General features: G+C 41.3%; 2 protein-coding genes and 1 long non-coding RNA gene across 6 annotated transcripts; 1 reads left to right on the forward strand and 2 right to left on the reverse strand.

Moving 5' to 3' along the window:
- LOC118236721 (zinc finger protein 467) lies at positions 1–4,374 on the reverse strand. Of its 4 annotated transcripts, none has more exons than XM_035435306.1 (2): positions 4,285–4,374; positions 1–2,250 (listed from the first exon to the last, which is right to left on the reverse strand). In XM_035435306.1, exon 2 carries the CDS (start codon positions 2,186–2,188, stop codon positions 1,529–1,531), a length of 660 nt encoding a protein of 219 aa, XP_035291197.1. In that variant the 5' UTR covers positions 2,189–2,250; positions 4,285–4,374; the 3' UTR covers positions 1–1,528. The 4 variants fall into 4 exon arrangements, with proteins under 4 accessions (XP_035291197.1, XP_035291195.1, XP_035291194.1 ...); XM_035435304.1 differs by having other exon boundaries at positions 3,393–4,374; XM_035435303.1 differs by having other exon boundaries at positions 3,378–4,374.
- A 2,869-nt stretch (positions 4,375–7,243) lies between these two features.
- LOC118235980 lies at positions 7,244–11,802 on the reverse strand. The gene is made up of 3 exons (XR_004766957.1): positions 11,605–11,802; positions 8,229–8,301; positions 7,244–7,378 (listed from the first exon to the last, which is right to left on the reverse strand). It is a non-coding gene; the product is annotated as an uncharacterized LOC118235980 (long non-coding RNA).
- On the forward strand, positions 9,293–24,582 carry gnb2 (guanine nucleotide binding protein (G protein), beta polypeptide 2). Its single transcript, XM_035433912.1, has 10 exons — positions 9,293–10,137; positions 16,760–16,869; positions 17,111–17,149; positions 17,926–18,032; positions 18,329–18,392; positions 18,964–19,126; positions 20,993–21,059; positions 21,404–21,605; positions 21,791–22,007; positions 23,160–24,582. The coding sequence occupies exons 2-10, from the start codon at positions 16,813–16,815 to the stop codon at positions 23,264–23,266; spliced, it is 1,023 nt and encodes a 340-aa protein (XP_035289803.1). The 5' UTR covers positions 9,293–10,137; positions 16,760–16,812; the 3' UTR covers positions 23,267–24,582.
- The last annotated feature ends 372 nt before the right edge of the window (positions 24,583–24,954 follow it).

The raw sequence follows: 24,954 nt of genomic DNA on the forward strand, positions 1-24,954 counted from the left end.
TGAAATAACCTAGTTTTAATTTGCACAGTGAAATAACAAGATTTTTTCATGTAATAATAACACACAAGAAATAGTATAATAATTTTGCCTCCTTCAGCTTCCATGTATCTGCAGTTTTCAGTCCATATTTCACATATTAAAAAAATCACTGATGCTGCTGGAAGGATATAGGGACAGGTCTACCCGGAGAAACTGAAAATGTCAACAACCCCATTAAAAAGTTGATATAATAGCAGCCAAGCAGATCTAAAAGTGGCTAGTAAGAACAGGCAGTTAGATAATTATAGTAGCACATTTTCAACAATGAGTAAATGAATTCACCGGTATCCTTGCACAGAGAAATATATAATTTAGAATCTTAGACAGGGCAAACACCATATTGTTTCAACATGGTTAACAATTTAGCACAACATACAAATTAGTAGACCCTGGTAAATAAAGACACAAAATCTGACCTCATGATCCAAAGACCATGGTGGGAGCAGAGTGTAAACAGGTTTATAACACACTGGGATGTGTAGTAACACACGGAGATGTTATGCTAAGACACTGAAACTGCTACAGTAAATACCAAAACCATGGAGATAACTTGGTCAAACATAAACTGAGGTTGAAAGAAAAACAGCTGGCCCCACGCTTTCATCCCCATTTATCACACCAAACAAACATCAGCTCTGCTGTATTATTGATATATGCAAAAAGAAAACCATGATTGGTGGGTGCCAGATTCCGAAGTTATTTCCCACAGAAACCTAGGCTATCCACACAAGTCCTCTGGAAAATGTCCTCTGGAAAATGCATCAAAACAGTCTTGTACAAAATGACTAATTCTAATTTTTTTTCTCTATTTGCTATTTTCTTCCCAATTTAGTCGTTACACTAATTCCCCGTGTGTATCACAGTTCTGGTCGTTGCGCTATCCTCTGTTGGTCTGGGGAGGGTGTAGACTACAACATGCCTCCTCCGATACATGGAGAGTCGCCAGCCGCTTCTTTTCACCCGACAGCGTGGAGTTTCACTGGGAGAGCGTAAGGTTCACGCTATCTCCCCCAGATCCCCTCCCTGAACAGGTGCCCCGACTAACCAGTCGCTAATGCAACGATCAGGACTCATACCCTCCCCGGCTTCCCACCCACGAACACTGCCAATTGTGTAGGAACGTCTGACCAAGCCGGAAGTACCGCTGCTGGGGATTGCTCTGGATAAGAGCGTCTGCCAAATGCCTGTAATGGATTGAACCCGCTTCTCTGCGGTGGTAGGAGAGTGCTTATACCTCTACACAACCCAGACAGCCCTAATTCTAATTATTTCTATTCTATGTACCTAACACATATACACAATTATCACCACTGCCATTGCACTGCAGCAAAATTTAAAAATACAACTGTAACCTTAAACCTTACGGGAACATTATTTCTTTGCTGCGATTGCTGGCCATTCATGTCTGGACATCTGTCCCGTGCTTCAATTAGAGCTGTGTGTGCAAATAAAATAAGTCAGATATCATCCCCCGATCGCACCACTGCTCTTAAGTGGAATCCAGGGACTGCGAAGTGAGATGAGACCAGGAGAAGGAGTGTGTTGCCGGGGCGAGAGAAAGCGTGGGGTGGGGAGTGAGAGGGACGGGCGAGTGGGTCAGTCGGTGCTTCTTGAGCTGACCCAGTTCGCGGAAGCAGCAGCTGCACTGGGTGCAGCGGTATGGCCTCTCCCCGGTGTGGATGCGCTGGTGCTTGTGCAGGCTGTCAAGGTGGCGGAAGCGCTTCTCACAGTACCTGCAGGGGTACGGCCTTTCGCCCGTGTGGATCCGCTGGTGGGTCTTGAGGCAGTAGAATCGGCGGAACCCGCGGCCGCACACATTGCAGCGGTGGACCTTGTCCGGGCTCTCCCTCTGCATCTGCATGGCGGCCATGTCGGCAGATTCCATGGAAGCCGCTGTGAAGCTCACACCGCCGCCTCCGCTTTCCCCGGACGGGGGTGACAACTGCTGGGCTGGGACGGACAGATGGGAGACGAGGGGCTCCAGGGCAGGATCCTCGGTGTCGTCCTCAATCTTGACTGCCCCATCTTTGACTTCGTCCCCATCCTCCATAACCCGGATCAGACCCAGCTCGTTCACGTCCCCCGCAGGGGCTCCCATCTCAAACTCAAACTTGCCGATTTCAGGCTGCTCCTTGGGCTGCCCCACCATGCTGTCCTGCTCCTGCAGAACTCTTCCGTCATTCTCATCTGACCCCACAGTGCCCGTATATTCTGAGAACGAATGACAGTTACCAAGAAATGATCAGAATAAAGTGCATAACAATATCCTTTTATTTCTGATGGAAGAGTGAAACCAAACAAATGGGTGGAACTGTCATGTGTTACAAAAGCTACTGAATTTAACCAGTCACTATGGGCTGCTGTGGAGACAAAAAGTACTTTTACTTGTCTTTTTCCCTCGTAGGGAATCCCAACCCTTGTATGCTTCTCCTAGGCTGCATTCGGTTACACTTTAACACATTCCCTTCCCTTGCTCTCTTTCCTCAACTGAGCCATTTTGAGATTAAATTTGTGACGCGCAAAACAAGCAGAAAATACACACAGAAAACATAAAAGTAATAAAAATAAAAAAGAATAAAAACAGAACCCGTATAGAAATAATGAAACAAGTTGATATTTACCACCCACGGCTGAGAAGGTGAAAAGTTACAAGTCACTTTATAACTCCTAATCTTGGATAGTCCTGAAAATTGACCCACCCCTAGATTCCTATCTGGAGTTGCAACTTGGAGGGTTGTTAAAGTGTTTAATTCCAAGTTGGAAAATGGTATTTAACACAATCCAACACGTCTTGGAATGCACCACATAAACAATCGATTTGTCAAAAATGTATACAAAACCAGAAGGGCAGAGCACAGACTTTTTGAAGGGGCATTTGCTCAAAATCAGGGGGAAGAGAGTAGCCAAAAGGGCACCTTTGCTGTCTCAATGCAGGGGGCATACGTTGGCGTCTGTCTATGCATATGCTAGATAACCAGAAATGGTTCAGATAGAAACTGATCATTTGCTCATTGAGATGGCAGTGCTAAATATTATTTTTATAATAAAATTGCATTTACCACAATCCAGCATGACTTGAACACACCATGTAACACAACGCAGTGCCAAAAAGTGCATATTTACGGAATACCAGAAGTGGTTGAGTGAGTGATTGTTTGCTTACTCTGATGGTCCTGCTAAATATAATTTTTTATTCTATAACAAAGTGTCAAGTAGCTGGTTTCATGGAAGCCTATATAGTAGTTCCCAATCTTCCCTTATTACATTTAAAAATATATAATTGGAATTTGTATACAGCAAGAGTATGGTCAAAAACTTGTATAGCGGAAAACTCATACCTAGAAAATGCATACCTTTATCTGCGACGCCTTCGTCGGTAATATAAAATTGATTCTCCGGATCCTCCGCAGTTTCGAGCAATACGTGTTCCGTTTGCAAATCGTTGTGTGTGGTTCGGCTATGGTTTGTCACATATAGATTTCCTGAAGGGGAGGAACGCATTCTCCTGCGGTTCGTAGCGGTTCTACCCCACTCTGGCTGCACAGTCGGTAAGCAGAGACCTACACTAGGAAATGACTTGGAAAATTGAGACCGTCCAGGTAAGTTGCGAAGCGATTTCACCGACCTGCGTGTAGCACCGATGCCATGAGGACTAAGTGTCGGGTCGGATATAGAGGGTAGGGAAAACAGGGTATCTCCGCTGTTTGAAGGTTCAGAGCTTATGGTGTGTGAGCGTGGTTGACTCTGATTGAGAAGCAAACACTGTTTGATATTCTTCTCTGCAGCCGTCATATAGTAACGCACCGCCTTCAGTTCGCTCTCTGAAATGTCCAACCTTTCTCTCAAACTTTGATTCTCTCGATGAGACTCTGCGGCAGCAGTATGAGCCGCGGATAGCTTGCTTCCTACTAGCCTCGCCGTTTCCCTCAATACGGTCTCTACGGCGTTTCTTACCGCCTGCTCGATGGTGGAGGCCAATTCGTATTTTAAAAAAGAAACGTTGGCATCCATATTTCCCTACGGTAAAATATACCAATGTCTTGCTTGTTCGAATAGGCTATAGTGTAGCTGTCTAGATGTTATAGTAAAGAAAGCCGTCGTATAGCGGTCTGTACGGTGTCCGCGTTTCAAAGCAACAAACGATAGTTACACAAAGCAGGGAAATAAGTTAAGTCTGAAGTGATAAAACGTCTCTGATGCAACCAAGCAATATGCAGCAAATTATTGTTTGAATCCAGTTTTTACCATGTATGGCGCCTGATGATCGTTAAAAGCAACCAAAACACCCACTGTTTATCAAGACTTCCACAAACCCCAGCCACCTGACTTGCCTTGTCGCTGTATTATGACGTAAAGCCTATCTTACGCAATAGGCTCCGTGTAATGTGATCTGAAGGGGTGGGCACACTGAACTGTATCATTGGGTGGGCATCACGTTTTTTTTATTTTACAGAATTTTATCGCCCAGTATTGGTACGGCATACTTTGCTTTCACGGCCCAAGCTGGCTGTGGAAAGGATCCCACAAAACCTGCAGACGCTGTAGCCCCCAAGCCTGGAGTTTGAAATCCCTGATCTGATTCTGAAAGTGCAACTGAAAGTTAAATGCTCAACAGATACATTACATTACCGGCATTTGGCAGACGCTCTTATCCAGAGCGACGTACAACAAAGTGTATAACCATAACCAGGAACAAGTATGTTGAAAACCCTAGAGAGAAGTACCGTGCAGGGAACAACTGCATAGTTCAACTTGGACCCTGAAGGTTAAACTGATTAACACTAACACAAACGAGAACAGTAACAGCGCAGTCTATGCAAAAAAACAAGCAGTAGTTAAGACAAGTGCGTTAACTAAGTCACCTACGAAACAGCTACCTAGTTACAACCCTAAGCTTACAGTCAATTAAGAGATTATAGGGAGGTAGGGAGGGATGGGGAGAGGTGCAGCCTGAAGAGGTGAGTCTTCAGTCGTCACTTGAAGTGGGTCAGTGTCTCAGCTGTTCTGACCTCCACGGAGGTCATTCCACCATCGTGGGGCCAGAACAGACAGGAGACGTGTTCGGGAAGCGCAGGTGCGAAGAGGGGGAGGTGCCAGGCATCCTGAGGTAGCAGAACGGAGGGGTCTGGCTGGCATGTAGGGTTTGAAGATCTTGTGGAGGTATGCTGGGGCTGATCCCTTGACTGCCTGGTATGCTAGGACCAAGGTTTTAAATTTGATGCGAGCTATAACAGGCAGCCAGTGAAGGGTAGTGAGCAGGGGAGTGACGTGGGAGTGTCTGGGGAGGTTGAAGACCAGATCATTTGGGGAAGACACCACATTTCTGGTGGCACAAATTAACATATTTGCCTGACTTGTTGGGGAAAGAACGTGAACAGGAATGATGTTTGGTCAATCCATTGAGATGAAAATGCAACTATACAAAGAATATATCTGTATTGTGCTGGTTCCCCTTTCTCACTGATGTAAAGCTAGAACATAGCAATAAATGAACAGTGGACTTTTCCCACAGAACATGAGGATCTTTATTTATTTATTTATTTTTATTTTTTGCAATTGGCCATCTTTACAATCTCTTTATCTATATTGTAAATATTAGTGTTATAGTTTGGCCAGATTTGTCTTATTCATAGTAAAACTGCATCAATCACCTGTTGACAAATCATTTTGAATAATGGCTAATAAAACTGGTTAAACAGCCATGAACACTGTAAGGTGAATCAACGTGTATTTGTATGCAGTTATAAATAAATGGCTCATTGAAATATGAACTTGATACAAAAATGAAATTATGATCAAGAGGGGGTGATACAGGAGGCCATATCAGCATTAGTGCTTGAAGGATGAATTACTTTAGTACTATGCTTTAAAACCAAGCTGCTTAGAAGGCAGTACCACAGTTTTCACTGGAAGAGTGGAAACTAAAAAAAAAAACAGTAACGAGGAAAGATGGTTGTTCTTATGAAAACAAAGTTATTTGAAATTTCAATTTCAGTATTGAAGTTCAAACACATTGCAGCAGCACCTGCTAAACAAGTTCACGCTTTCCTTGCCGATTTGTTCTCAGCCTTAGCCCTCTAGTGGTGGGATGAGTCACCTATACCAGGGGGTGGCCAGCCTGGTTCCTGGGGAGCCATAGGGTCTGCTGATTTTTGTTTTCACCTTAAATACAATAACCACTTAGGCCAAAGAAACCAGGTGAGGTGAGTTAACTGTGGGTAACAGGTAGGGGGAAAGCAAGCTAATTTCAACACAAGGGCGGAGTGTAGCACAGTGGGTAAGGAACTGGACTTGTAACCGAAAGGTCGCAGGTTCGATTCCCGGGTAGGACACTGCCGTTGTAAGCAAGGTACTTAACCGAAATTGCTTCAGTATATATCCAGCTGTATAAATGGATACAATGTAAAATGCTACGTAAAAAAGTTGTGTAAGTCGCTCTGGATAAGAGCGTCTGCTAAATGCCTGTAATGTAATGTAATAACAAGTCTGTCATTACCATGTAGTAGCGTTTGGTCACGAAGTGTCCTTTTTGATTACCTAAATGGCCCTTTTGGAAACCCATCTAGACATAGCTTAGAAAAAACCATGCCAAATGTTTGGTGGGATTGTCATCAAATTTGAGAACCAGAATATTGTCCAGTGTGTCATGCTTGGGGGGTATAGTCGCAGATGAAACAGCAGGGAAGGGCTGCTTGTTAAATGGGCGACCTATGCAACAATGGTGGAACTTAAAAACTCTGAATTTGGCATAGTTGCTGTGTACTGCCTTCTAATAAAGCTAGAACACAGAGTTTGTTGTTTCCACTCATAGTTTGGTTGCAGGAGCACTGAATGTTTGAGTTCAGAAATCTGAGGACACCGGCATCCTGGCCACTAGGGGGCTTGTGTGAAGGGGTTAACTGGATACCTGATGCTTACTGATAATTGAACAACCTAAGTATATTCAGTAAAAAGTAATTAGTATAGCAAACAATACATGGATACAGGTGTCCTTTGACCAAATATAATGATCCAATTATGAGATTCATATGCTATTCTAATGCCAATAGCGAGGCAAATAATTTCAGTAATCACAGCATTTATATTAGTCATTGATTTTGGACTGAAATAATTTAGTTATGATTATGACATAAGATCAGGAAAGGTTTCATTAGTTTATTAAGAAAACTTTATTTTATATTTAACAAGCATATTTATCTTTTAATTGTAATTATTACAAATGCAGATGTTTCAGGAATTCAAAAATTAGCCCATGTCAAATATTAAAACTTCTCCATTATTGGCTTTCCTAGTGCCTACATATTCAGTCTCTGAAGTCCACTCACAAGCATGTGCACAACTGCGGGAAAAAGAAACACTGAACTTCAGGATTAGCAGAAGACCTTCTGGTGAACAGCTTATACAGAACTCCAGTTGCATGCTGTAATCAAGACCTTCCTAAACTTAAAATGCAGCTAATGCTGCATTTGGAAACCTGTGTTCATAAGCAGCTGCGTAGTAAAAACTGAAGACGTGCTGTAATTGACCTATACAGTCCTCCTTGCCCACCTCTGCTATACTTCATAATCTTGCGTCTTTGATTCAGTAACAGGTTACTGCTTCTCAGTGCCTCGTGAATACCCAATGAACCCTATTGGCAGATACATTTTCTAAGGGTATGTTTCATAGCAATGGCACAGTTGCTTGCTTTTTTATATTGTATCCTCCCTTCACAAAATCATGAATGTGTTTAGTATTTTGGGTGTTAGACTGTGTAAGTGTTCAGTTTTCTTTTCATTAGAATGTACACGTGTTTCACAATATTTGTGTGCATGCAACTTTATATCAGTTTGTATCCAATGAGCTCTTGCTGACCTATGGTGGGTCCAACTCTGCTCATACAGGCTAAAACCATTGCAAAGGCTGTTGCCAGGCAACACAACCTCAGTCCCTACACTCCCTAATGAAGTCTGGTGAATAACCGTTCAGGTGGGATGTACCATTACCAGGCTTTTGGTAGGGGACAAGAGTGTCAGTGAACAACATCTTATTGATTAATCCTTGAAACTGAGCATATTCCTTACCATGAAACTCATAACAGCAGAGACTTGCCTCTGAGTCTTTCCAATAAGGAAATATTTATGGTACAATAAGCACAGTACCATCCTTGTTTCATGGTAAATGATGTTTGTCTGTGTACATGCACCTACCTAGTTGTTGTAAATCCTTTTCTACATACACATAGTGGCAGAGGCCCTTGTGAATCTGACTGCTTTTGTATACCTAAAAAACATAGAGGATATAGTGTAAATTGGTTATATAAGCACACAATTAGAGACTGAGGAGAACAGCACAATCTATGTGTAGCATCTATGACACACCAGGAAGAAATTACAAGGTTCAAGACCACACAACTCATTAAAATACAACTCTTTCTGTTGTATTTTAAATTACACAAAACTATCATATTTAAATTGAGACATGCCTGATTTTATACTGATCTTAATTTATATTCAGAGAAACTTAGGAGAAAGCAACACTCATTACTACCACCAATCCTTTCCCTTTTCTAGACCTTTGACATGAGAAATGCGTTTCCCCAGTGATAACAAGATTGATCATTCAGGTGTATAGTTTAGAGCTCGAGATAGAACCTATATATTATTTATTATTTGTGGATATAACAAAATAAAAATGTATTTTGGAAGTTGCAATTTGTTGTAAACGCTATTATTGGCTGTACACTAAAGCAGTCTTTGATAAACAATTGTAGCTGTTCATGCCGGACCGCATTTAACACCTGCAACTACTAAAATAGGAAAGGCTGAGGGGAACCTAAAGTAGACCAGTTAGTAACTTTGAAATCATAAATTGCAAGACGCCTACTCAAAGGCTTTGAACCGAGAAAAGTGATCTGTTACTTAAAGTATGCCCCGGGTTGCCAGTCCGCAGTTACACCCACGTGATACTCTGCGCTTAGGACAAACCTGGCACATTCGCCCATCTTCTTGCGAAAAAGGCAGGCGAGTGGCGTTTTAGAGCGCAAATGTTTTTTCTCAGCAAATGCATAGCCTAGGTTGAAATTGCCATTGTTTAACATCTCAGAGGTTTAAAGGATTACTCTTTTACGATCAGGGATACTTTTTATTTTTCTGGTTGAGTATCCTACTACAAGCCGACGTATATTGAGTGACTTATCGACTTCCCTAATAACCCCTCCTCTAAAGTCTTATTGACTCTGGAGGGGTGTTGAGTAATGGTACAGTCTCTTTGTAAATGGGTGTGGTTGAATCGTGCTTATGGGAGTCATCGGTAACGTTGAACGAATGGTTACATATTAAACCTGACCTGTATGTGTGTATATTTATAAGTGCTGTACAATAGTGTGTGCATGCACAATTATTAATACCTTATTTATTGTGCAAATGGGTGCGTTTTCGGTTCCCCCCAAGATAAGTCACTTTTGATTATAAGTTATTTTTTTTATTTGTATTATTCACGATCCAGTGTCAGAACCATTTCTGTTTGGCGATTTATTCTAGAATTTTGAGCGACAACGGCGACGAACGTAACGGAGCGGGAGAGCAAGCAAGGGAGGAAGGAAGCGAAGGATCACGAAACTCAAACGAAAAGAAAACGAAGGCATAGATAGCATTTAACCACAGAAGAACTTGAGAACTCTCATTGGTGCTTCGACCGATTTTTGGAATATACTGACGTTTCTTACGAGGACTACACGAAAAACAGTTTTCTACACTCAGATAGCCATCGGGAGTTTAAAACCATATTTTCGAAGAGGAAGGGGGATCACAACAGTAGGCTATAGGCTAGATCTCATGTTCTGAAGAGGCCCAATCAAAAATAGATGATCTCGCAGCATTTATATTTGTAAACCTAGATTAATATGCATTTTTCGCTTGTTGAAAAAAGCCAAGACGCACGGAGGGGAATACAGAAACTGAAAGCAGCGAGCAACTAGGAGACTTCAACATTTTGCCTGTTTTATATTTTGAAGAGGACCAAGGAACAAGGACCAATTATATGATTTAAATATTTAGAACATCATTTGTAAACCAAGAGATCAACCACCTCTCCCGGAAAGATTCAACTAATTAACAGGTAGCTATCTCTTAAACATTTTTGTGCTTAAATGATCTATCTTGTCATAATTGGCTGGATCATCGGCTAATACGGTTAAACCCTGCGAATATACAATATATCGGTACTGTTTGAAATGAAGGCAACGCCATAATGAGTCGTTCTTTAATAATACAAGCTGTGATGTTTTATTTGTTGACTGTGATCAAAATAAAGTCCACATTAAATCATTTTCATCTGACAGTTTAAACACTGAAGTGGCTGCAGCAGCATACAGTGGAGGTTGCCATTTCTATTCTGATTATCAGCAGTATTACTGTTAGCTATATTAGCCTATAACATACCACCAATTCACCAATTTTTGTAACTACACCTGATCTAAACATGAATGTTTACGTGTATGGAATTTAATGTAATTTCGGTGCGGTTCGTGTCCATTTTGCAAAGATTTGGGAACGGCCACAGAAAAAACCACATATGTACAGCCTATGTTTAGAATGGTTCTTGCCATTTGTACAGAGATGTTTCTCTGAAGAAGTCTGTAGCGTACTTATTAGTGAGCTTCTCGGATATCATTTTATAGTTCCACAGTTCCTTTAATTAGGGAATAGCACAGAACCGTTGCAAGGCCATTGACCGTGCATGGCCGTTATAGGCGGCTGATGGCACAGCCTATGGCTATGGCTTTCACCGTAGCCTACAGTTTACCATCCAGGAGTCCTTGTATTTTTAAAGCCACGCGCCTTTAAATGGATGTTTGGAATTTGAATTTGCATAGATTAGTGTACGATTACTGCGGCGCAAAAATGCATAGCTCAGCCTACATATTATGTAGAGGGCAAAATACAAAGGTTTGCTATAGCCTAGGTGCAGAAGCAAGAGTATTAAATGTATTGCTGAAGGGCTACATTAATATTATTTGATTTAAATGTATTAAATGTAGCGATTGATCATGTTTTAATTTTTTTTAAAGAATTGTATTATTTGACAATATTCAGGTTAGTTAATATGATGCGGTTAATCAATTTAGAATTGCGTCTTTGCTTACGAGCGAACCAGCAATGATAAATACAACCTAACGTTAATTATATAGCCGAATACATTCAAGAGTAACCTATATTTGAGGTTTCCAGATATCGCATCGGAAAAGAACATATTCATGGCGCGTAGAGCAGGCTACATCCTGTTTACAAAACAGCGTGTTGTAGCCAGCGATATCGCCACACATAAGCAGAAGAGAATAAGAATAATAATGACAACAACTACTAGTCTTTATAGGCGATGTTTAGCCTACTAGCACGAAACGCTAGCTACCTTTCTTTTTCCACGTAGTTATTTGCTTTTGATACATGCTATTTGAGCGATAGCCTTAGAGAAGTGTAGCTATTATAAAACTGAAATGTATCATTGGGCCTAGTTTTTACCCGTTCGCATTTTTGCTGCCACCACTCCTCCTCGTTACAGTGACAGACAACGCCAGTAACTCACGCGTTATCGATAGTATCCGATAGGCCTACTTGCGTGACGTTCAAACCAAACGACCAAACAGTGCGCATCCCATACATTCGCCTCAATGCTTTACACCCCTTCAGTACCATTTCGCGAGAGAATGCCCACTGTCTGCCACCTGCTATACACCGCCGAACCAAAAAAGCTTATTTCCTTGGTAGCGAAACCAGTGAGGCCTTGACGAAATGTTGGAGCAGCAGGATGTGGCATATCTAATCAGGATATATATTTTAACCGAGAAGTCGTCGTGCAGATTATTCCTAGGAATACAAAGCGAGAAAATAGAGCGCATATAGCAGTTTGATACACTTATTAGCTGTACAAATACTTCAGTAGTCGGCCATGTTCTCCTTATATCATGCAACTCTATTTAATAAGTGACACAGGATCAACCTTTTCCTTATCTCGAGCCATGAATAGCTAAATCAAGGTAATTAATGTGACTGGAGCTGATATTCACCTGGTTTTCCAGGTTTAAATCAATAGCAACATTTAGCAACCTGAAACTGCACAGGGTAGCCATTGTAGGCTACTTGAGTTTCCTATTCCTTGCTGTGTGCTGCTTAAGTGTCCTGGCAGGGTTGCAGTCGAGATGACGGAATATAATCCGCACCACATTTTGTTTTTCAGCTCATGTGTGAATATAGGTGCACATGGTATCCTTAGTTCTGCCTCTGTGCTCTTGTCCACGTCCACAAATCGCTAAATGTACTCAGGGATGTTGGAGACAAACAATGTGTACTAAAATAAACAGACAGAGAAATCACTTAAATATACCAGTGGGAAACAACCTCCTGTGCCCACATCCACCTCTCTCTCTGCTTTATTGCCTAATTGAGCAAGGGTGCATTGAGACCAGGATCCACTCATTTCCCCCTGTCGCCTTCCATTAGTGGTGCATGATCCATGTGCTCGGAGGTTCCCCTGGGGAATGGGATCCAGGTAATTGCTTCCTGCAGTAGGTGGTTGTGTGTGGTAACGTGTGTGTGTGTGCATGTGTGTTCATAGAGAGAGCTCCATAATGTTTGGGACAAAGCCTTTTTTTCTTCTTGAGTTGGCTCTGTACTCCACAATTTTAAGATTTGTAATAAAACAGTTCACTCATGGTTAAAGTGCAGATTCTCAGCTTCTATTAAAGGGTATTTTTTAAATGCATTTTGGCTTCAACATGTAGAAATGACAGAAGTCTTTATACATAGTCCCCCTATTTGGGACAAATGGCTTCAATTGCTTTGCAGGTATAAGATTCAGTATCTAGGCTTTTGATTTCCTTTGCAGCCTGTTATTGGCATAAAGTTGTGCCAATGAATGTCAAGGTGGCCATAATGAGGAGTAAGGAAAAAAAAAAAAAAAACAGCCGGAGATATAGGCTTTCCTATATAAACAATGAAACATCAAGAAGAAAGAGCACTGTTGAGCTCAGTAATCACACAGGGCCTGGTAGGCCAGAGGCCTGCTGTTGATGTTCGATTGTTGAAAATGTGTTTTTCTTCACAATTATTCAGTCATATACATCAGTGGTGTTCTGTGGTCTGTCTGTGATCAATTTATTCAGATTTTTCAGCCGTACGATGGCCTGTTACTGGCATGACACTTATTTGGTTTTCATGTTGAGAGACGACAGCAACAGACTCCAAATGCTCCCCAGATTCCAGATTCCCCATCTGTTTGTTAGGCTACGAAAATACACAAATGATGTACACAATGGGTTCCAAACTCGATCCTGGGCCCTCCCGTGTATGCTGGTTTTCGTTCCAACCAGTCGCAATTCCAGAATTTTAACGAGCTGTTATTTTTTCTGAAACAGATGTTTTATTTTTACGTTTTGAGGGATTATTTACCCTCTTAAGCCGCATGATGTTGAAAATGGCTTTGCATGCCATAATGAATAAAATTCCCATGTTAATATTGTAGTAATTGTGTTATATTGTGGACAATTGCATAAAAAGAGGTACAATTTCAAATTAAAGACTGAGGTGAATCAGCAGGCTCCTAACTGGTGAAATTGTGGACACCTGGCCACTAAAACTAACCATCTGGAAGATAATGAAGAATTCAAACACAAAGCAAATGATAATGAGACAAACCTACATTGTGTTAATAAGATTAAGGAAAAAATAATGAAAGAAATTAAAGACATGATCAACAGCCTAATTGGCAGCCTATTTATTTACCTTTGTCTTTCATTTGATCAAAAAAAGTTACCTCTTTTTATATCATTGTTTGAAATGTAGCACAATATCAACATTGGAATTATTTGTGACATGCAAAGTTATTTCTGACATGGCTTAAGAGGTTAAATAATCCCTCTAAACATGAAATTAAAATTATGTGGTTGGAATGAAAACCAGCATACACAGGGGGGCCCCAGGACCAAGTTTGGGAACCACAGGTATACACTTTTAGTGGACAGCCCACTAAACAGGTTTAAGATAGCGATTAGTTAGCTAGCTAACAGAATTGGGAGAACTACATGGAAAATGACAGCGACTCTGAAATTGGTGGCAACAAAACAAAGCAAATCAGCAGTAGGATTGTCATGATTCAGCTGTAAGCCTTCATGTAGTGCTACTAGCAGAGTGGGATCTGAACTGCAGTCAGGATTGTGATTAATATGCATTGTCTCAGTAGCTGGCTATCTAGGTTAACTATTGATATTTGGCAACTCATGTTTTTCATCAACCCTACCAAATTTCAAATGCTATATACCCAGTTAGATACAGTAACTTACTAGCTATAACAAAGTCATACCATATCATCTTTTTGAAATTTGGTGACATTGTTTTTGCTGCTCACTCTGTGTTGACTGTTGACACAGTGTAGCATTAGCCAGCTAACTTAGCCAATTATACCATCTGACCAACAGTGTGATTACTCCTTGCACAGCTATATTTATTTTAAAATTACAATTACATTTTGACATGCCTATACAGCTGTTTTTACAACAAGGGATGCCCACACAGGTATGGTATGTCAGTACTGTAAAGTGACAAGCAGGGACAGTAACATATTTTTGTAATGAGTTTGTTTATGCCCTAGAGCTGGCACAAAGTGCTTTGTTAATGATGTCAGAAACAGAAACAAGGATTGGACCAATACCAAATTTTCCAGCAGTGGGCAGTCTAAAAACAGATTTGCTTTCAGAATAATTGAGAGTCTCAACAGAATACCAATGTCTTAACACCAGTTTTTTTTGGTTACTTGTATAACTATTAGAAAATGAAGATTTTGATTGCTTGGAGTCTTTAAACTTGCTGTCTTCACAATTACAGTGTTTTATAATAACATGCGTACACGCTCACGCACAAACACACACACATGCAGACACACACATTCCTTACAATCCTATCTAAAATAATCCTAATCTTGTTTGTATTCATTAAGAGGTTTATGATTTAAATGCTTGGGAGTGATGCGCTTACCCAGATTACTACAGATTAGAGATTACGGGAAAAATGGTCAATGCCTGTTTATTGTACATTACTGTATAGAATACGTAAATATAGCGACTACCATCATGGGCCAAATTTAGGACTGGTTTGGATTAATTTCCCTAATTTTTTGTCCTTTAGAACAGTTGAAGTTTTGTATACATAAACTGGTAAAATGATCAGAATAATTGATGAACTCAAATGATCAGATTAATTGATCAATAATCAACTGAATCATGTCCATAACATTATGGAAAAGCATCATGTAAGGATACCTGTTTAATATAACAAGCACGAAACCGTCCAGACCCACTGTGCAACTTAGCGAACTATATTTTTTGGTTGATTTTACGCGCTCATATATGGCAGTTGGTTGAAAATAGACACTTCATGCTACAATCATGATAACAGCAATCACTGTACTGTGAAGTTAAGTAGCAAACAACAAGGCTGAATCATTTTGACGTAATTTACATAGAAAGTATACGCTTAGATCGCCTAGTTTCACTCACTGTGGCCAAGCGGAATCGATAACGTTTCAGAAAATATATAACGTTAAAAGATTAAATTAAATCTTCTACTGGGAGTTTGCCGTTTATTGAGGGTGTGACAGAAAATTTTGCCGCTGACTGTAATCGAATGTTTTTCACATTTACCGTTCGATTGAGCAAGTACCATTCACAGTACACTTTTATGGGTTAGTGCTGTCAGATTATGCTAGCTGCTTTACATGAACCTTGTACGGCGACCAATAAAGGCTAACAGCACAGTAGCAGTTACCGCTTGTCACTTGTACCACCACTGTAATGAACTAAATAAAGGCTACAAACTACCTTTTCTATGAGGAATGTGTTGTTGAGCTCACACGCATACACTGCTGGCGACATTCTAAAGCTCCGTTTTGCCCTCTGTACTACATAGGTAGCTAGCTATGGCACGTCCTCACCTCTGTATCGGTGGTTGTAGCTGTGTGTCCTTAGCTCCTACTCATGCATGCAGGACAGCATCCATATGCGCTAACTAGGTTAACTAAAGTAGGCGATCCATATGCGCTAACTAGGTTAGCTAAATTAGGCGAAACGCGAACATGTTAGGGTTAGCTAAAGTAACGTTAGGCAATAAAGCTGTGCTTAAAAATGATGTGCCGTACCACCTGCGCATGCATCCCACCAAACCTCCCTCAAAAGTTGTCCGTGAGTGAGTGAGTGAGTGAGTGAGTGAGTGACCACAATTTGCCACGCATAGCCCACGGCTCCAGTTCCTGCGCACCGTGGGGAAAACAGAGTCTTGATATCTATTTTGGTCCATGTGTTTCAGTTTGACTAGGTTTGCTAATGTGACTAATTTAGCAACCAAAAAGCTAGGACTGTATGTTCCAGGTCTCTCATGTAGGGATGTTATTTTTATTTATTAATTAATTTATACCACAAACACTCAATATATTCAGCTGTAACTGACCCCATGTAGGTGTGATGCTTTTGAGCCAATCAGTGCTGTAAAAGTAATGTATTTGTTGTAATAGAAAAATTAACATTTTCAGGAGGTCCCTGAATTATAAATATTTTGACCGAAAGGAACAAGGAACAATCATGTATTATTGTGCATCAATTTTAAAGTCCTTATCGTCTTGAAAGCGATTTAGCTGTGCATAGTCGCAGTTCTTGATTTTGTTATAGCTGCTTGTCCAATACATATTCCCTTAGATTGCAGATTGGCTGAGCTACAGTGGGAGTGACAGACGACCAACCAATCAACGATGAGTGAACTGGAGCAGCTGCGCCAGGAGGCGGAGCAACTGAGGAACCAGATAAGAGTGAGAAGTTAATGAAATTGTATCAACAACAAATTCAGAAAAATCATCTTCATGATGGGGACAAAAAGCATGGCAGAGTGGGTTGGGTTGGAGGGAGAGAGAGTTTTTGGTGCTGGTAGTACTTGGGACGAGGAGATCTATGGAGCACAAAGATATATGGAAGGATATCACAGAAGGGAGAATGATCTGGAAATGTTGTACCCAGCCATGTCGTCTATTATATACCTGCTCTCTGTTTTAGGATGCAAGGAAAGCATGTGGGGACTCCACACTAACACAGGTAAAGCATTGTTGTCCTGTGAAATTCAGTCATAAATCTGCTTCATTGATACAGAACAGGCTATGGCTGTCAGCTTATAACTGCGTAAATAAATACAAGTTGTATGATTATTGGCAAGATTAGCCAATTTTTGACAATATTGTTGTCATATGTAGTCTACTTAAACTGACGTCTGTCTGACCAGAAGTGGATTGCCCTCCAAAATGCAGAATTATTTCTTGTGAGCAATATATTATGTAACATAAAAAGTAAGTATTGTAGTACCCAGTTGTCTGATTGAATCACTGTCATGGATGCTATGAATGTATATATTAACCTAGCTGGTGCTGTTCAAATATGCATTTTCAGACTACCTATTTTTTTTTACTTTTTATGTGGCACATTAGCCATACAAATTTTATAGTTTGCTTTATTTTGACACTGAATTGTATTGTCTTTCTTTGTGTCTGTTGCTGTGTGTTTGTGTGTGTTCGTGTGCATGTGCATGTGTGCGTGTGTGTGTGTGTGTGCATGTGTGTGTGTGTGTACATGTGTGTGTGTGTGTGCGTGTGTTTGTGTGTGTGTACGTGTGTGTGTGTGTTTTTGCATGTGTGTGTGTTTATGTGCATGTGTGCATGTGTGTTTGCATGCATGGTCGTGGGTGCGTGTTTGTGCGTGTGTACGTGTGTGTGTGTGTGTGTGTGCATGTGTGTGTGTTTGCGTGTGTGTACGTGTGTGTGTATGTGTGTGTATGTGTGTATGTGTGGTTGTGCGTGTGGATTGATGTGAGGGGTTAGATTACGGCAGGCCTGGACCCAGTGGGTCGGATACAAATGCGTACGCGGCGCACCCTTCGCGGACACCTTGCCAAAATCTACGCTATGCACTGGGGCACGGACTCCAGGTGCGTACACTCCGCTCCCTGAATTCTACCTAGTGATTGCACTGGCCTTTTACTGTGTGTCTGATTGTCAGCTTTGACAGTGGAAACCTAAAGGCTTTGACCTCAGCTAAGAAAAAAAGCCTTTCTTTTGCCTGGATCAGAGCTTTAGAGGCATTATTTGGGGCATTGTCCTTACAGTCACTGTGGGCCTGTACTTGAAAGCCATGTTGCTCTATACCACGGAGCACCAATGGGTCATCGCCCCCAGACCTCCACCCTAAACTCATAGCTGAGTGTCTCTGTCCTTGTTTCTGCAGGCTGCTTGTCAGTGCTTCCCAGGATGGCAAACTGATCATCTGGGACAGTTACACCACTAACAAGGTAACACTCCATCTGCACCGCAGGACACCCTCTACTCCACTGAGCGCGCTCCACTGCGAGTCACTTTTTGGGCTCGAATGGTTGTTGGAAAAGTCAGTGTGCTCATGCACCAAAAGTAATCATGTAAACTAAGACAGTTACAAACTACACATTAAATATATCCATGGACTGTTTGTAGCATGGTCAGTCATGTAAGAATCAGCCTTTTGTAAGGTCACCAAAGTTGCCACTGGAATGCTTTTGCTCATCCGCCACCACCAGGTGTCAGCTTTTCGTCTTTCATGAAATAAATTGCATTTGGTTTAGCACTACATTCTCAGTCTGTCTCTTGTCCCTCTTCTGGAATTACACTTTATTTTGCTGGTTTATGCATTTACTGCTATGAGTTGTGACACTGACATGGCATCAGTGCTGCTTGTGCCTAAACTTTTATGTTTGCTCTTTTCTAAGTTGCTCGGTGTAAAATCTGTTAAATGCCTAGTTGTAATATAATCGTGGATATGAAATACAGTCAAGATTATTAGAATATTACCAACACTGGTGTGCATTCCTCTGTCTGTCTGTCTGTCAGGTGCATGCAATCCCGCTGCGCTCCTCTTGGGTGATGACGTGTGCGTACGCCCCCTCTGGTAACTATGTAGCCTGTGGGGGCCTGGACAATATCTGCTCTATCTACAGCCTGAAGACTCGAGAAGGCAACGTGAGGGTCAGCAGAGAACTCCCCGGACATACAGGTACCAGAAAATTCATTTGCAGCTCATGTGACGCGTGCACGTAAGCATGGCGCCGGGGCTCCCCTTTTGGCACCACCTAGTGGTGAAATAAAGATAGTGTCTGTTATTACCGTGAGAGTGTGTGTGTGTGTGTGAGAGAGACAATGCTATTTCTAGGGCTGCTTTGTTATAGCTTCATGATTCCAAGGTCATCGCAGAGTTGCATCAAAGTTACATTCCAGAGTCTAATGTTGAAGAGCTCTATGCAAAGTCATGATTGGAGTAGCTAGATTACACAAAGCTTATAGCTTATAGTATAGTAAGGAACAAAATCCTTCTCCATTAAATGAGCAGTTTGGGGTATTTATATTGTCATGTACACTCTTTCAGTTTAATTGGATAACGTCCTTTTGTTATGAATGAGTAAAATAATATTTTGTCAGAGTATATTTCCTGTGCATTTGCTGCAGCCAGCTTACTGGAAACTGAAGAGAAGTCCTAGACAAGAGCAACCCTGTCAAGTGAAAGTGGCCAAATTATGCACTGCCTTGTAGAGTTGCTGGCCAGAAATGGCACTGGCCTGGTTAGGGTACCATACCAGAGCACAAGGGCATGCGTATGCCCTCACATGGTTCAGTAAGAATAGGTGCTGTCTCAGGCTCTGACACTCCAGAAGGATGCTCCTCAGAGACCAAGTCCCATAGCACTAGACCAGGAAAGCTTCTAATTAAAAGGGCTAATTAATTACTTTAAATATAATAATTAAAATCCATCACTGAAGCCCTTCCCTGTGCATGTGCATTTGTATTCAAAGCAGGATACGTTCTGAAAATTCTCTTAACGAAGTACCCATCTTTAATCACTCTATTAATATACAGCATCTCTGCTGTTTTAATCGTGAGCAGCGCAATGAGTATGACCCTCCTGAACCTCTTTAGTCCAACAGCCATACTCTTACAGGCAAACTGAGTGTGCTGTTAGCGTACTGTTGGCCTTCACAGTGCTTTTGTTCCAGCCACCCCTTGCCTGAAACGTTAATACAGGCCGGGCATTTACGCCCATGTGAGTGATTGAGTGACTTTGGGGGATGAGAGAAACTGGATGAGAAATCCATGCAGCGCATCTTATACTACTTCCTCCTGGGGGCCAGGTTCATTTAACTGTAATTGCAATTTTAAAATGCTGCACACTGGTCAGACATACTGTTATTCTGTGTTCCGAAATAATCTAGGTGTCCTGGTACTGCAGATGCATACCTGGTCAGAACGTTTGATGTATCTGAATGATACTTTTCATTCTTAATGATCAAAAGGCCAAGTATATGTTTATGGCAGGCCACACACGAATGCTAACATGCTACACTTGGTGCATGCTTTATATACTGCCAGGGCTGACTTGCTGTCAGTCGCTTTGTGATGTGATCACAAAGCAGTCGATACTCAACACTTTGTAATCACATCCTCAGCCTCTGGACGACTACATTCACAATAGATCTGCACTCAACTTTTTAGCTCTGATGAGGCTAAAGATTTAAATGTTTCGGAATGTTGCTGAAATCGCATTCCCTCAGCATCTGGATGAAGTGTAGGTGGCACCCTCTGGGTGGCAGTGTAGTATCATGGCTAAGGAATGGGTAACTTAAAGGTTTCAGGTTCACTTCCCTGGTAGCATGCTGCCAATGTAGCCTTGAGCAACTACCTGCATTGCTTCAGTGAATATCCAGCTGTATAAATGGATGCAATGTAAATGCTGTGTAAAACGTTGTGTTAGTCGCTCTGGGTAAGAGCGTCCGCTAAATGCCTGTAATGTAATGTACTGTAATGTAATGCAATAACTGGTGCTGCAGGGAGACTCAATGTTTTATGTGTCCGCTTTTCTGTCCGCCAGGTTACTTGTCCTGCTGTCGCTTCATTGATGACAATCAAATCATCACCAGTTCAGGAGATACAACGTGGTAAGTTTGTGTGCACATCATTTTCTTTATCACTTAAATAATGATGTTTTGCTGTGATTAACTTCTTCTTTGCCATTGTAGAAATACCCTATTATTTGAGTTTAAGTTAGTATTATACTAACAAAGGTGAAACTAGACAATAATCAAAATCAACATGCAGTGTTGTTCTAGTCAATACAAAAGCTATGAGATTTTGTTGTTGCCCTCACTCAGCTTTCTTGCGCCTTTGTTTTATAATATCTGGAAAATGTGTATCACTTGTAATTTAGAGTTAACACTGAATGCCATTGTTAATGTTCACTGTCCAATTGCTGCATTTGTGTGTTCCTTAATGTCTCCCCCAGTGCATTGTGGGATATTGAAACAGGCCAGCAGACCACAGTGTTCTCAGGTCACAGTGGTGATGTCATGAGCCTGTCTCTGTCCCCTGACTTCCGTACTTTTGTGTCGGGGGCGTGCGATGCCTCCATAAAGCTCTGGGACATCCGGGACAGCATGTGCCGACAGACATTCACTGGCCACGAGTCGGACATCAATGCTGTCTGTGTAAGTGTGTGTGTGTACATACGTACACACCATAAATTGTCACTGTCCAAATACTGCACTGTATGTTTCACTCTTTCATATCCCAGGTTTTTTGGACCGGTCATAGTCTAATCAATCTCCCCACCTTTCTCTTACCTTTTCCATAATTCATGCTCCCTTTCCCTGTCCTCCCCCTCTGCTTCCAGTTCTTTCCCAACGGCAGTGCATTTGCCACGGGCTCAGACGACGCCACCTGCAGGCTGTTTGACCTCCGCGCAGACCAGGAGCTAAGCCTCTACTCACACGACAACATCATCTGCGGCATCACATCTGTGGCCTTCTCCCGCTCCGGGCGGCTGCTGCTGGCCGGGTACGATGACTTCAACTGCAACATCTGGGACGCCATGAAGGGAGACCGTGCAGGTGAGGCCTCAAGGGAGTGGAGTCACAAAATGGAGGCAGGCATGCGAGTGAATGAGCAGAAAAAAGGGATTCACTGGAAAATGATCAGTGGTGGTTTAACTCCATATGAGGGGTCGAATAGAGAGTAAGAGAGTAAGAGTTAATCCGACAGAGAGTAAGAGTAAACCTTACTCTCTATCGGAGTAAGGTTTACTATATCAGAGGTGATTTAACGCTGAATATTTAACGGATGTGGATGGCGGGGTGAGAGGAGAGATGGGTTACTTCAGGTCCTCCAGCACATATATATTTACACTTATGTGAAAAATAAAATTCTGAATAATCAATACTGTCCCTGCTAAATGCTTCTTAAATTATTTAAATGATTAAATACATGTAAATTAACTCATTAACTAAAATTAACTAAACCATGGATTCATTTTTAGCATATTAATTTACTTTGTCATCTCGGCAAGCAAAAATATGTTACAGTATATAAAGTAATATAAACAGCGACTGTGATACTGATCTCTCTAATACAGTGATTTTAATTATTTTTAGTTACTACTCGGCACTTAGCCAGTGAATTAAAATATTTCACGTCATTGTTTTCTGGTGACACCTGCTGGTCGATCGGGCACCTAATACATTACATTACATTACATTTATTTAGGAGACGTTTTTATCCAAAGTGACATACAAAAGTGCATATCATGGTCATTGGACAACTACAAACACAGGTTCAATAAGGTACAATACTAAATTCGTAGAGCTATTTATAGCCAAGTACACAGTTCAGACCTAACTTATGCCAAGCCAAACTAGGGCACCCATGGTCTGCATGCCTAAGCCAGTTATAAAATGTCTTTCTCTGACTCAGCCCTATGTGGTCTTTGGCTGTGGGCTGTGGTCTGTGGTCTGAAAAGAAGCAGGCTGGTGAGACAAGATGTTTTGAAGGAGAACCGCGGATGTCTTTACTCTTCCAAATCGGCAGTAGAGAGCGTGTATGAACGACACTGCAAACAGTTAGATTTTATGTTAGTTTATGCAAATTAGGGTGGGAATTAGACATGATTGACATTGAGTGCCAAATTTAAGAGATAAGAAAAACAAAAATGTCAGATGAAGTCAGATGTCTTGTTTTCGGTTTCTCTCGACCCCTGCCGCATGTAGGAGTACTGGCGGGCCATGACAATCGCGTGAGCTGTCTTGGAGTGACAGACGACGGCATGGCAGTGTCCACCGGGTCCTGGGACAGTTTCCTCAAGATCTGGAACTGAAGAGTCACACCCCAAATGCCACACAAATACACACACACACACACACACACACGCACACATACACACTCATAGGGTGCATTGTGTTGTCCACAGCTCAAACTCACATTCCGGTACATGTGTTATGTACATAAGAACTACATAAGAAATCCAGAAAAATACATACATGGTGAACCTCATTGTACATAATATGTACGATGTGTGACAAGCATATAGAAGTTCACACAGACACAAGTGTACATACAGTATTGCCACACACAATGTATATGCTGCAGATTAAACTCTATGCTGTTCATGGACAGTGTTCAATTTCACTCACAAATACACAGTACACGATTGCACTTGGGCAAACCTGCTAAGTTTTCCTATTTCTCATAGGAAATCACACACTGTAAGGTCACCACAATTTCTTTGAAATGTACACATCACGTGATTGTCACGTATATGTGCACATATATCCAACCAGATAATTTGGACTTTCACACATGTAAACACACAAGACACACACACAGGTGCGCACTCTTTTTCTAAAAACAGAAAAAAAAATGGACACTGTGGAATGACTCCTCTGGAACCCAAAAAGAGGAAAGAAAGAGATGCTGGGACTTTACATTCTTATTTTAAATTTTAAAATGTTTTTAATTTCATGTCTCCTTCAAACAGGCCTCTTCAATCCCTCTCTCCAGGTAAATACTTTTCTTAAACAGGGTAATTAAGGGGGGGGGGGGGGTTGAGGGGTTATACAAGTGTGACTGATGCCAACGTGGATAAGAGACTGAGAGAGGGGTGGAGGAGAATGTAGTTTTAAAACAACAAAATGGAGTACGATTCTAAATAGTCAGTGAAACGGGTGGTCACTACTGACTGAATGAATTGCTATTTTCTGTTATTGCGTTTTTCTCAATATATACATGTATGTGTATATATGTAAATGTGTGTGTGTATGTATATATATACATATACAGTACATTTGATTGTGTGTATATTTACATGCATATACACACAATTATAAAAATGTTAGGTTTTTGTTTATTTTTTGGACAATTTTTATGATGTTTTATTCTGTTTTCCCTGTGTGCCTCAGATACTTTTAAATGATAATTAATGAATAATAATGTTGAACACATTGCATATAGTATTACAAAATGATTCTCAAGGTAAAACAAGAATGTAAATGTGAGTTAATCTTTAAAAATTTTTTTTTTTTTTTGAAAAATTATCCAGAAGGGTGTTGATGCTGTTTGACTTTGTCAGTGTGTTATGTCTGCATTATAATGGTATACATTGTACATAACAATAAACACCGGTAGCCTTTCTTGCCAGTGTGGGCTGAGTGTGTGAGCTCATTATGACCAACATCCCATCATTATTGTACAATGCGCACGGGGTCAGAACAGAGGAAGACATGCCATGAAATGGCCACCCAGTGTGTAGTGTGTGATCGCCTCAGCTCTTATACACTTCAGTATAAGAGCTAGATGAAAGAATATCCATTACTGCGTCAGAGCTGGGCTTGACAGCCCTGTTTTAGCAGGGACATCCCGTATTCCGGCTCAGGATTGCTTGTCCTGTACCAGTCCCAGACTTTGTTCTGCATTTGCGCTCTGGTGATAACCTATCGAATGCAGACTGTTGTAAGGTTATACAGCCTTGCAAGTGCAATTCATTTGAGAAATAAGCAGCATTATTAA

The sequence above is a fragment of the Anguilla anguilla genome, chromosome 9 (genome assembly GCF_013347855.1).
Source record: "Anguilla anguilla isolate fAngAng1 chromosome 9, fAngAng1.pri, whole genome shotgun sequence".
In the NCBI taxonomy this organism is placed as follows: domain Eukaryota; kingdom Metazoa; phylum Chordata; class Actinopteri; order Anguilliformes; family Anguillidae; genus Anguilla; species Anguilla anguilla.